The 13447-nt window shown below is 33.0% G+C and overlaps 1 protein-coding gene and 1 long non-coding RNA gene across 2 annotated transcripts in view; one reads left to right on the top strand and one right to left on the bottom strand.

Moving 5' to 3' along the window:
- The window catches only part of LOC119066469, a 226056-nt gene that overhangs the window by 67996 nt on the left and 144613 nt on the right, over positions 1-13447 (top strand). Inside the window, 3 exon segments of the mRNA XM_037168975.1 lie at positions 1950-2148; positions 2940-3041; positions 7262-7378. Of these exon segments, the coding sequence (XP_037024870.1) occupies positions 1950-2148; positions 2940-3041; positions 7262-7378 (418 nt within the window).
- LOC119066483 overlaps positions 1-13447 on the bottom strand; it is a 274825-nt gene that overhangs the window by 4376 nt on the left and 257002 nt on the right. The gene's annotated exons all lie outside the window — the stretch shown is intronic.

A 13447-nucleotide genomic window follows, 5' to 3' on the forward strand; every position in this document is an offset into this window, starting at 1 on the left:
TGTTTGATTTTCAATCAACGATTCGTGTCATTACGTTGTTCAATTAATTTTAATTACCGTAAATGTACGCACAAATAGTCAGAGGTAAATATAATCAAACAACAAATAAATTTCATTATTTTTTCCCCTTTGGATTCCTATTTGATTGTTCATTGTCGGTTTTTAACTGTTTCAATTATACTCAAATATGCTTTCGTCTTCTTGGTCTTCTTCTTTTTCTGTATGAAAATGATTTTTCCGTTGATGTTTGACGAAACGATGGTCAACACAATCACGTTATAAATTGAACTTAGAATCACCATAATCACGTTTAGAATGAAATAAGAAATTTTACGCGGTGAAAGAAATTGTAAATTAAACAGCTCATGGTTGACGAATTGCGTACCATTACCGTTCTTCGTGTGATACTGTTACTTAAGATTGTCTTTTTTTTTGGAATAAGATAAGAAAAACCTACAAGTGAGAAAATATGAAAACCTAATAGTTTCATGCAATTTGACTGGTTCTAGAGTCGGTATAGTAACAAAATCAGCGAATCTGTTACTTCTTTTCTGTAAATCATATTTTGTAGTGTTTAATACGAAATCTAGTACTTCAATATTTTTATCATGCATTTCGCTATATAAGATGAAACTAGTCGGAGCTTATAGATTATTCTTGTCGTGGTTGTCGATAACAGATGACTTTTGATCAACTTTTCCTATACGTTATTTCGTAATTTTCTCATGTGCGGCTGTACGTTTCAAAGTTTTGACGAACTTATAAATAATCGGTGCATCTTGGAGGCACACCGTGGAAGAAGTTTTTGCTCAGAGTCATGTTTAACGTCGATTAAAAATAACTTGTGAAAACCTCTATGCCCTATTCAATTATGGAAAGATTGCTTCGTATATACCTTTTCTAAATCGAAATGGGGTACTGTTCGATACTAATGCTGCAACGAAATATGCAGCTGAGTTGTTGAATGGATCATTGTATTTTTGTACTCACATTTCCATCATCTTGTTCGAAACAAATCAAGTGAGGAAAGGGAGTTTTTCAGACAGTTTGTGTTGCAGTGGTAAGATCAACTCCGAAACGATTACAAAACGATCATCACGTCCATCTATTGCGTGTGTGTAGACACCGTTCTGTTCTAACTATGCTCACGAAATCCCAAAAGTCGTTCTCAAACCCTACAGTAACTTGTACAGTTTTGAGAAGGCCTTAACTTTGAGACAGACTAATTTTTATTGACTGTAATTTATGCAAACTCTGCATCATTTAACCAAATAAAATTAATTTGTAGAATTACCCGATGAAATTTTGGAACGCTATTTTTCATCCAAAGTCTTATTTTTTATACCAAGTCGCCGTTTAAAGTCGTAATTATGTTCAAACAAAAAAATTGAAATCGCTCAAAAATTATAATCTGAATTTATTTGGCCATCATAAAAAGCAGTCTTCGTTTTCATGTTGTTTTTTATTCACTTCTTCCATTCCGGCCGATCGATTTTGAAATTTACCTCACATCATACACATGCTGCCATGATATGGGCGAAACATATCAATGCTGAGAATTTTGCGATAAAATATTTTGGCTTGATTTTTCGTGAAGGAAAATAAATCGACCAGCCAGCTCGTGCATAACAAAATTGATTGCAATTTAACCAACCCATCGTAATACGTTACATTACACGGATCTTATTATTATCAAGAAAATAAGCCCGACGAATTATTTCTTCATTTTAAAGTAATTTTTTTATGACATAATATGACTCATATCACCATCAATTCATCGAAGATTTTTTTTGGGTGTAGATATTCTACAGGGGAATTATATTGGGAAGGTGTTGAATATAACATTTGAATCAATGATTCAGTCGATTTGATATTTTCAGAATATTTTACAAACTTTGTTGCAGACATTTTTTTTTTGCTTTATTAACTTTTGATCTTTTGTTTTACAGGCACATTCACAATCCCGAAGAAGTTCGGGACGTTTAAAAAGTGAAGTATTTTTTCTGAATCTCGAGGATGGCTATTTTGGCTGTCAAGTAAATGAATCAACAGATTACCTACAATTATTTGAATTATCAAAGATATGTGATGGGAACTCAGACTGTTTTATGGGTTCCGATGAATTAAGCAAAGACCTTAAATGTACAAGTAAGTATCAACCAACTATGGTCTAGGTGAACTTAGCTAACTAATACTAATCCAAGCAATAAATTAGAATCGCGACTTGTGTTGTGAAAACTGTTTTCCATATTTTCGAGAATTTTCGCACATTTTTCTAGATTTTCAAAAATTTTTAATTTTTGGAACAAAATTTAAAAATTCGGAAAATTCTGGAAAATTTAGGAAAAGATGGGAAAATGTTTTCCCAAAAGTAATCGCTGATCGCATATCTTAAAACAAATCGCAACTGCAAGCCAAAATGTCACTAATATTCGCTAATTATAACGACTTTTGAGCGAATTTCAATATTTCTATAGAGATTTACTCTGAATTGTAGAATCCTGTCCCCGACCTCAATCTACACAATTCTTGAAGTCTTTACATTACCCATCTCTTCATACATGTCACATTTTCCAATTAAATTCCGCTTAAAATTGAAGACACAATTTTTCTTCACTTTTTTTCTTCTTCTTTAAATGCAAGTCAATGTATCGTTAAAGACCTGACACAAATAACTTTCAGTTTCGTTGCGAGTGAATACAACTAAAATTCATTGTCATGCTTAAATGACATTATGTAATTTCCAAGTCATAGCCTAATAACTAATGATATTTAATTAGTATCTATGTCTGACTGTATTTGCATTTTAATTTTTACGAAAAAAAAATGGTTTTATTTTACTATGTACGTCTCATGCACTAATACAGGCAGACACGATTCAATTCACTTACTACAAAAATTGTTTTTTAATATTTGTAAAACAATAAAATTATTTTCAGGTGACTGCGACAAAGATGGTACGGTATGCTCCAATGGAGCTTGCTTAGACTCTCAATGTCACTGCAATGATGGGTTCGGAGGTTGTAATTGTCAAGTTCCAGGTATGTGTATTATGTAGCAATTAAGGTTAGCTAATCGAATAAGATAAGAATGAGTACAAAAGTGAAATAAGTTCAACTACAGGCAGTGAAAATTTTACCGCCCTAGAGTCTAGCGAGAAATTGAAATGAAAGTCTAGAGTAAAGCAAAACATACATCAGTCAGAACAGATTGTAAAGGCTCTGTAGATATCTGTGAACGTTCTTGGTCTTAATAAAACGTTGAAAATTTCATCAGACGTCAATGGTAATTTAAAGATAGAAAAATGTGAAGGTCGACATGTTTTGGGAGTTGTTGTGAATTGTAATTACGTTGAACAAATGAAGATCTAGATGAATTTCTGAACTTTGGTAAGATACGTGTTCGCAACAAGTGTGAAATACTAAAATAGAAAATCTAGACTTTCATTTGTTAAACACATTTTCTGTGGAATCATTTGCAAGCCACAACAACTACCAAAACAGGAAACAAGTCGAATTTCACATTTCTATCCATGCAGATAGAAATTTGCTTCAGCTGATCTACAAAACAAAACAAAACTGTTGATCGATCGTCAAACCGCAGATGCCAAATTTTTAAGTAGCGGTAATTTAATACCTGGTCGATTAAACTCCGCTTTTTCACGAGCTCCGTTATTTTACGAGCTTGGCTGTTTCACCAGCTCCGCTTTCGACAAATGTCGGTGTTTAATTGTATTTTTATTAAAAAGCGCCAGCTTCACTATCGAAGCGATAGACATTCATAGCAAGATTGTCTCTCAACCGGCTCAATGTCAATTAAAAATTTAATACTACCTGTCCTTCTGCTGTTCCGTTTCTCTAATTAATTCGACTATCTTGTTAGACAATTACCATTTAGCACAAATCAGTGTTAAACGTACAAGTGCACAGATTTAAATCGTCTGACATCAGCAAGATGAAAACGATTCTATTACGGCTTGGTCGGTGTATCGTATAATATTGAAGACCATACATGACATGACCCTTTTGTTGCTGACTTTGAAATCAAAAGCATCATGATCACCACACGGATTATAAAAATGCAGTAGCATAAAATTCCAATAAAACACCGCACTGCTGATGCTGTTTTTGTTGCTTCCAATTACAATTGTGCATAATTTTCGAATAAAAATTGTGTATCTCGACAGAATATTGTGCACAGTGGTTGATTGAATGGTAGAAATAAAATGAAATTCAATTAATAAAATTTAATTAAAATAATATGGGAAAAATACAAATTAGATACGAACGAAGAAGTGCTAATGTTAATTGATGTTTTGTGTTTTTAAATAGACGGTCGGGTCGGCCTCGATTTTAGATTAGCATCTAAGCGAAATGTGCAACAATGTTTTTTTTTTCTCTCTGTGTACATCTCTTTCGTTTTGTTTAATTTATTTGAGATAATTTTTTGATTTTAATGCTCATTGCTGACAACGAAAAGTAATTATTTGTATTCAAGACCTGGTGATCATGATCATAAATATTAATGTCATCATGTTACACTCTTTTAACAGTTAAGATGATGTCATGTACAATCAATTTTCCTTCGTCGAATTATCGCATTGTAAGAATTCGTATAACTAAAAAGTAAATTTTTTTTTGTTGTTCTTTAAAAATTAAAACCAAACCTTTTCAACTTCTCATTCATTTTAAAATTTATTCTCAAGATAACACTCCTCGGCCACACAATTGCTGAAGCTTTTTTCTTCTTCTCTTCTTTCATTTTTTTTTTTGAAAAATATTTTCCTTGTCATTTAAGAACCTATATAAGCAAATTGCTTTTAACTTCAACGTTTTATCTCATCCAATGGATATAATACAGCAAAAACCATTTTATTATTCCGCTCACGTCGGTCTTCTGAAGAGATTTTAGCCGAGCCACCACGTTTAAGTAAAATTGTGGAAGGTTTTTTTTTTGCATTAAAAAAGTTGAAAATGTATTGAACTCTACACATGACCTCAAATACAATTTGTAGTTTTGCATAGTTTTGCGTATAAGCAATAATTTATTCCATCATTCAAAACAAAACCGTACATATTCGACACTCTCACACATGGCTTACATGCCGAATCACTGTAAGAATATTATCGTGTCTTGATGAATTACTGTTTTGATCGCTGGCAATATCTCTTTTGATCTATGGGCAATTTTTATTGATTTCTTAATTACTTGTTTATGGATTTGCTAGAATTTTTATGGATTCTTATTCTTATACATCTTTCGTCGTCATAAGAATGGGTTTCAGTTGAAAGTACAGGCCAAAATAGCATCAACTTGGATCATAATTCATAATTATTTATTACGAATATTACTTTGTTTGTCGTTCTCGTCATTGTTGGAATCTGGCCCGACCAATCATCGTAATTAATCCGTCAATAAATTTATCAATCAATGTCAATCAGTCAGCAATATAATTGGCAAATATTTTTGTTATCCAGTCGCATACACAATACTTTTTTGCTGTTGGAAGAATTACGCGTCCCGTTCGGTATTATGATTGCAAATGATACCAATTTATTAAATTATTAAATGATGAGATACATTCGTGCAGAAAACTCTGTTTCGCTTCTCATACGTGTACATAAGGGCTACATTACGAATAGATTTTACCATTTACCATTTATAATTGCTAGAGCTTCTCTATCGGTCTCTCCATACCATTTTACCTTTCGTATAAACGAAATTAGTTAGACTTTTGAATTAATTAGAATCGTGCCGGGGACCGAATCTAAATGCCAATTTCATCTTAAATGCTTTAAACGTCTATTAAACCGGCCGTTAAGTGTAAGTGTAGAAAAACAAAATCAACAATTTCAGTTTCATCATCATAACTTGATGTACTTGGTGGAAAAAAACGATCGTAGAATCAATTTAGAAAATAAATCTCATGGATGGTGCCTGTTAAGACTAAAATATTCATGGAAATAAAAGTACATTGGCGCCGCATATTTATATTATGCTTTTTCGAAAGAGAGAACGAGAGTCAGTTCAGAGCGTCAATTTGCATAGAATATTATGTCGACGAATTGTACACGTTACCTATGCAAAAATTTGTGTTTTTAGTGTTGATAAATCACACGCTTAATTATAGTAACCCGTTTGCGTAAAAAAAACGTTTTTCGCAAGGAACGCTTAATAGCAGCAACGGCAATAAATAAAACTAAAAATTTTATTTTCTAATTTTGTTGTAATAAAACAGAAATTATTTAAGTGAAAAAGAAGACGACGCGATGGGACATTAATGTCCTTGCTTCGGTTCGCATTAAATTAATTAGCAGAACATGACGAAGATGAAAATAATAAAATTTCTGGAATGTCTGTGGCTTGTGTTCATAAATTTGCATTTAGCACTTGAATATCGTTTCAATTCCGCAAAAGACAAATTGTTTCCGCTGTACAGGGACGTGTATAGGAAAGGAAGTCATTCGACTAATTTTCGACTCACAATAACATTGATATTCCACCTTGCGAGACAACATCCATAAAGATTTAAATTCAAGTCGTTTCAGACAATTCACAAGTCGGTAGGCAGTACAATTAATTCTTTGATAGATTAATACGAAATCTTTTACTTCATTAGTTTTAGCATTGATTGATTGATAAATACATATACACTTTATATGACTGGAATTAGATGTTTTAAGTATTAGCCAAAAAATCATTTTATCTGTTTGGTTGTGAGGCGATCTGGGAGTAAATTCTCCCAGCTTCCAGCTGCTTCATTATTACAAAATCTTTTACTTCATCAGTTTTAACGCACTTCCATTTAATCCATTTAATCCATTAAATCCATTTAATCCATTTAATCCATTCAATCTAGAAGTGAGTTACCCCTCGGTTTTAACACAATTTTTTTTTCTAAAAAATAGAACTCATGCCACTTTTTATTGCTTATAATTGACAATGCTTCATCTATTACATCACTCGGAACTAAATCCGTTTGTGTTGAACATCGTACGGTAGAAGATTTTTCTCCAGATTTCAATAAGATTTTTAAGTTGAAAACACATCGTTCTAGCCACTACAAACATTTTTGTTTTTAAATATTCTCTCAGATAAAATCAATGACTTCATGTAATTACATACATACATACCCCATAAATTAGCGAATAGAATTTATAATTTTTTATTATTTTTTATTTTGTGATTACCATCAGACTTTTATATATGACGATTCTAAAAATAATTTTTGTTTTTACTATTTTTTTTCTTGGAAACACAGATGAGAACGAATGCAAATATCGACCTTGTGATGTCTTTGCGCATTGCACAAATACTCTAGGAAGTTTTATGTGCACATGCTTTCCAGGGTATCACGGCGATGGACTTCATTGTGAAGGTAAGTTTAAATATTTGATGAGTAAATTTATTTTTCATTTTACGTTTGAATTAGCAGATTAATTGCGTGGAAAAAATCTTTCCGAAAATACAACTCTGATAAATTCTGTTTAATGAGTTGGTTAGTGCCCAACAAGAAATTAGCATACACTTATACTATGGTGGATTTTTAAAAAAAAGAAATGATGTGTCTGCATTGTTCAGTTAAAGTGAAGTTGAAATTCAGTGGTTCTATTAGAATAAAAATTCAAGTAAATGTATTCAATCGATTGACTGAGAGCCTAAGTGCATAGAAGTCGTTCTTTTATGTATGATGAGTATTTGAGTTAGGAAGGCCCTAAAGAGGGTGGATTCAGTATATATCTCAGACTTCACCGTCACACGACACATCGCAGAAAATTCAAATTGGTGCCACAATGAATGATGGCTGGCCATGGGTGGCGCGTGCGGAAGTCAGAGTGGGCTCAAACGGTCGGCCGTGGATAGGCCAACAATCCTACAAAGTTTCAACTGTTACTCCTTTCTCAAGTTATTGCTAAAAAAGTGTTCTGACCACTCTCTGACATCACATCACGTGTAGACACACCCAAAATAGATTTTTTTTTAGACCCGTACGAAGTACTGGGGTCTTATAGGTTTACGCATACGTTTGTAACACGTCGAATTGGACTCCCTGAGTAAGGGGAAACCTATTGTGGTTGTCTAGAGATGCCAAATCCGCGAAAAAAAAATGTCCGTCTGTCCGTCTGTCTGTCCGTCTGTCCGTCTGTCTGTCTGCACGATAACTTGAGTAAAACGCATCCGATTTTGAAAATTCTTTTTTTTCCCGTTTGGTAATGTCAAAAGACAGGCTAAGTTCGAAGATGAGTGATTTTGGATCGACCCCTCTTGAGCTGTGGCCCAATAAGTGCTTTACGGTTTTTCGAAGATATCTCCGGACATTTAAACGTTAAACTTGTAAGTGATACGTCAAATAAAAGGTATTTACAATACCGATCGACAAAAAAAAAGTTTATGGAAATCGGATGACCGACTCGTGAGTTAGACCCCTTGGTGTGGAACAGGCACAGGGCGGCAAGCAGTTTTTGCTTGTAGGTCGGCCACATTTGAACATATTTCGTCTGTTTTAGCTTTATTAGATAGGTATTGACCGTACCAATCAGGGAAACTTTTTTTATGAAATTATGTTCTCCGGAGCGTGAGCTAGGTCTCTTGGAGTGAGCTCTTATCTGGCTACTCGGAAGTACAGTGAACGTGGTGTATTTTGACAATATCTCGAGTAAATTTTGACCGAATTTCATGAATTTTTTTTTGTTTGAAAGGTATTAACGAATGTAAAGCGTCGGTACTATTTCCGGTCTCCTAACAAAATGGCTGCCAGCGGCCATATTGGATTTTATTAAAAGTGATATATCTTGGGAAAAATGGTACTTAGAGAGTTTCTGTTAACATGGAAATAATTTGTTATGTGTGTGGGGTGCTTCAGGCATTCCATATATGGACATCTATATATACCTATATTCACCTATATTGAGCTATATAATAGCATATTCATCTGTGAAATGTTTATTTATAGTGAAATATAGGTAAATATAGCTGTTTAAATAGGAATTTATGAAATTTGACTTCGTACGGGCCTGTCTATATTGCCTCCGGCAATTTAGTTGTATATGATAACAAGGCAAAGAGTGGATAATGTAAGTGATTTTAAAGGGAGAATAGTTTTTCAGCAGAGAAGTAAGAGAAATGAAGAGTTTCACATTAAAGGCTTTTGATACGAATAGGTGTTTCGTACGGGTCGGCGTTAGCTATGTTTTTAAATGGCAGACACCCCCTCGCTAGAATTGAACGACGAATCGAATGAGCTATAACTCAATAATATCGCCGCGAGCTTGTTTTCCAAGTGGCTGAGAAATTGGCGAATTGACTCTTAATTGTCAGTTGGTACCAAAAAAAACCTTATTATTCACACCAATTCGGAACTACTGCGAAATGTCAGAAATTTATAAACTGGGCATATCCTAGTTAGGCCCTTCCTTGGACTCAAAAATGAAAGACGTACAGATTTATTCTCTTCATATTTGGCAGCACCTCAATGTATCAACTGTTTCAAACCGCGGTCATATGAGAGACTATCATGCACACATACTCTCGGTCTACGATATATAACGACGTAGGTACAGACGGATGTGTTAAGAAATTTGGATGAAATGAAACTGATTTTAGGTTTTGGAAATGGTCGCTTTAAAAAATTACCCATTCTCCAATTACTGACGCTAATTAAAATTATTGATAAAAAACGATGTTCCGAATTTGAAACTAAGCGCAAAAAAAACGAAGAAGAATCGAAATGAAGTAAACAATTAAACCAAAGCCATTTCATTTGAATTTTATGGCCACAATCAGATATATATCAGAAGAAGCAAATAATCCCACAGTATTTTATATTACAAATCTCAATAAAACATAACTGAAATTTATTTTTATGTTGTGCTCAGCACTATGTTCTTAAAGTTTATAGCCTGAGAATTATGCTTATGTAATTCTTTCCATTCATTAATTGTGTTCAGATTAGTACGCTCTGTACTGTTACATTTTTTGTTGTGGTTGTTGCTGTTGAATACAAATTAAATTTGTCATTCCCCCCTTGGAACCGTAACATTTGGTTATTTTTGTTCCAATATGCTGTTGATGTTTCCATTTAAAATTCACAGAGCAACGAATCGATCAATTCTTTTATGAGTATATAACGCAAACAATACCAGAATGCATAGCCGAAGTAATTTTCATTTCATTTTATTTTCACTTTAAATATTAAATTAACTGAAATCTACTTTCCAAATACGAAATTGTTTTGATTTGATTTCGTTTTTCGTTTAACATTTCATTTCACATTATTCTAAACCGAACCCGAGAACCATACATCGACCAGTCAATGTCGAGAACAATGTTTTGACTGTTGAATTATTGGTTTCTATATAACACTTTTAAACGTCTTTCAATTCAAATTTCTTTCCAAAAAAAATTATTTAGAAAACAGAGATTTAATCTCTACAATTACAAGGCATATTCTTAAATCTATTCAGAAAATGAATTCAGTTAGACCGTTTCCGTTTTCAGTTTTTTTTTTCTTCTTCTGCTGTTTATCTACTTCTCGTTTCTAATTAGCATGTTTTCGATTCTTGGGTATATGTCTGTTACTCAATTGAATGTTCGTTTAATGCGAGTAATTCCGTTCATTCATCTCAAATCGTTTTTAATTATGAACTTTACAGAACCCCATAGAATGATTTTTTGGATAGGAATTTCTTCGATTTTTGTTTATTAATAATTGTAGGTAGTGCAGAGCCTAATATTTGGGAAATAATTCTCAAAAGTTCACTAAAATTCCAAAAAAAATCCCAAATTATTTTCTTTGCTTGTTCATAGTTCTTAAAGGTTTTTGAACTTTTCCTGACATTTTACGAGCATTTAAGACGAATCTACAGATGGCTAAATTGTCGCCTACATTTCGGGGCAAAATTATTATTATTTTGATGATAATTTTGGAGTCGCATCTTTTTTGCAAAAAGTACGACCATCGTTTGGTGTTAAATTGTGTTAGCTTTCAGCAAAAATTTAAATGTTTGTGGTGACGTAACCTACCTCCGAGAAAACTCAAAATATGTGTCAATTTTCGTGAAATATTGAGCTTTCTCGAACTGAGTTTACATCACCACAAACACCAAAGGATGGTCGTACGTTTTCTTAAAAGAATCCTAGTCCAAAATTATCATCAAAATAATTATAATTTTGCCCCAAAATTTAGGCAACAACTTAGCCATGTGTAGATTTCTCTTAATTATAAAACTGAAAAAAAAAAATTGGAAATTCCCTAAATTCCCTAAATTCTCAAAAACGATTCCCAAATATTAGGCTCTGAGTTAGTGGCAGTCACTCCATTATTTTGTAACATAGGAAAAATTACGACAGTTTTTCGATGAGGTCGGCGGATTAAATTATTTAACCAACATTATCATCAGATCTATTACTTCTTTTGTTTAATATATCATCCAGTGTTTGATCGAAAATCTATTACTTCTCTTGTTTTGACACACATTTTGGGAGAAAAGACAAAATTATCAACAGTCAGAAATCTGCGAAACGAAATGTACTTAATGTTTGTCCACCGATGTAGCTTCGAAATGGACCTAGCGCTAGAAAAATCACAATCGTGCACAGATCTGAATAGAAAATCAAAAGAATATTCCCATCCACAAATCTACAAATCTGCAATTAATCGGAAGGTGATCTTAAGAACCGTGCACCATATTTCTAATCTATTTTCGATTTCGTTTCCATTCCATATCGAACTAATTGAACCCAAGTAACATCGTGGGTACATTTTTACCGCATGTGAAAAATTATAACATCAATAAAACCGTGTTATTTCAAGATACCCAATCGAAACATTCCATTTTGCCAATCCACTCTTCCATCCATCCGACGTGTAATTCCAAACATTTTACAGAATTTTAATACAATTTAATTCTATTAAAAATCACATAAAATCGTTCCCAATTAATTAAACTCAAAACCAATTAATTATTCTGCATCGGATTATCAAAGGTAATATAAAGTCTATGTACCTGTACGTACGTACATATTGAATCCTGTAGCTGGTTAGTGTTTTGGTTCGCTCATCTTTTTGTAGTAATATACATTGAGTAAAGAAACTCGAGAAATGAAAAAAATTTAATTAACTTTGTTACGATAACATTCTGTTTAAACGTAAAAAATATGATCTCTCTTGATGGAATAAATTGCCCAACTCATTGGTTACAGATTTAAAGTTCAATCTATTGTAAGTTGGGTATAGAAAATTGAAAAAGAATTTATATTAAATACAGCCAGTGCAGCAACAACAACAACAACCAACGAAAGGATAATTGCATGAAAGAAATGGTAGAGATGGAAGAAAAAAGCCTGCATGAAAAAATGCAATATTAATCGAAAAGAGCTGTAAAATACTCTTAAACGAACTGTGATAATCATTGTTGGAACAAGGATTAAATTATAGAATTTCCGTATTATCGTCAATAAATCGATTTCGATTGGAATTATGGAATAGAGAGCGAGAATGCATGCATAGATTGGGAATAAATTGATTGAAATACACTGATGGGGAGGATCAAAAGAGAAATATAGTTATCGCGCGGCGTTTCATTATAATAAAGTAAGATGTACAATTCGACTATTATAAATATATTTAATACGGGGAAAGAAAAAATTTAAAGATATTAAATGAGATACGATACAAAAAATGAATGAATGCGTCGAATAAGGTATTAAGAGGCGTTAATTGAGGGGCTATGGTAATTTATCTTATCTCACTAATATTGTTGGTTTTAAATTAATAAACAATATTCTTATCGGGGGAGTTTTTTCTTAGTATATGAATGAATAAGATGCTTTCGTTCTCAGTTCATAAGTCGATCATTGTGATAAGGGCGGACGAATTCTCTCAAACACTTACACGAGCTAAAATTGAGATAAAAATGTTTTATTGAAAGGGATTGAAAATCTTAATTTAGTAGGCAAGAAAGACACGTACAAAGTTTGTACTAGAAACAATTATACCATTTTGGATTCTGATGTTAAATCAAGACAAATCTGAATTGTACAATTTCACAACATGGAAATTACCTGATCGGAAACGAAATTCGTTCAATAACTACTTCTTTTCAAAGGTTCAAAATCTATTACTTCGTTTGTTCAATTCATTTTATGATATAAGAACATATGGATCTGAGCTCACTACTCATTTGCGTAGTTGTTGTCGATAACAAATGGTTAGGCCTGATGATAATTTTACTTTTAATTGAAGCTTGACTTTAAAGTCCTTTAAGGCTTCAAGAGCCAACATCTACGTCTTCAATGAATATCACAACCATTTTTCACCTCGGTCACAGTAATCTCTGAGAGTGCTATGCCTCAGTACTTAGATGATCGCAGTGGGGGTTCGGTTGTGCTAAAATGAATACCGTTCAAACATGCAACCAATTTGTATTTGCTGCAAACTGAAATGCGC

This window comes from Bradysia coprophila, chromosome IV, assembly GCF_014529535.1.
Source record: "Bradysia coprophila strain Holo2 chromosome IV, BU_Bcop_v1, whole genome shotgun sequence".
NCBI classification, from domain to species: domain Eukaryota; kingdom Metazoa; phylum Arthropoda; class Insecta; order Diptera; family Sciaridae; genus Bradysia; species Bradysia coprophila.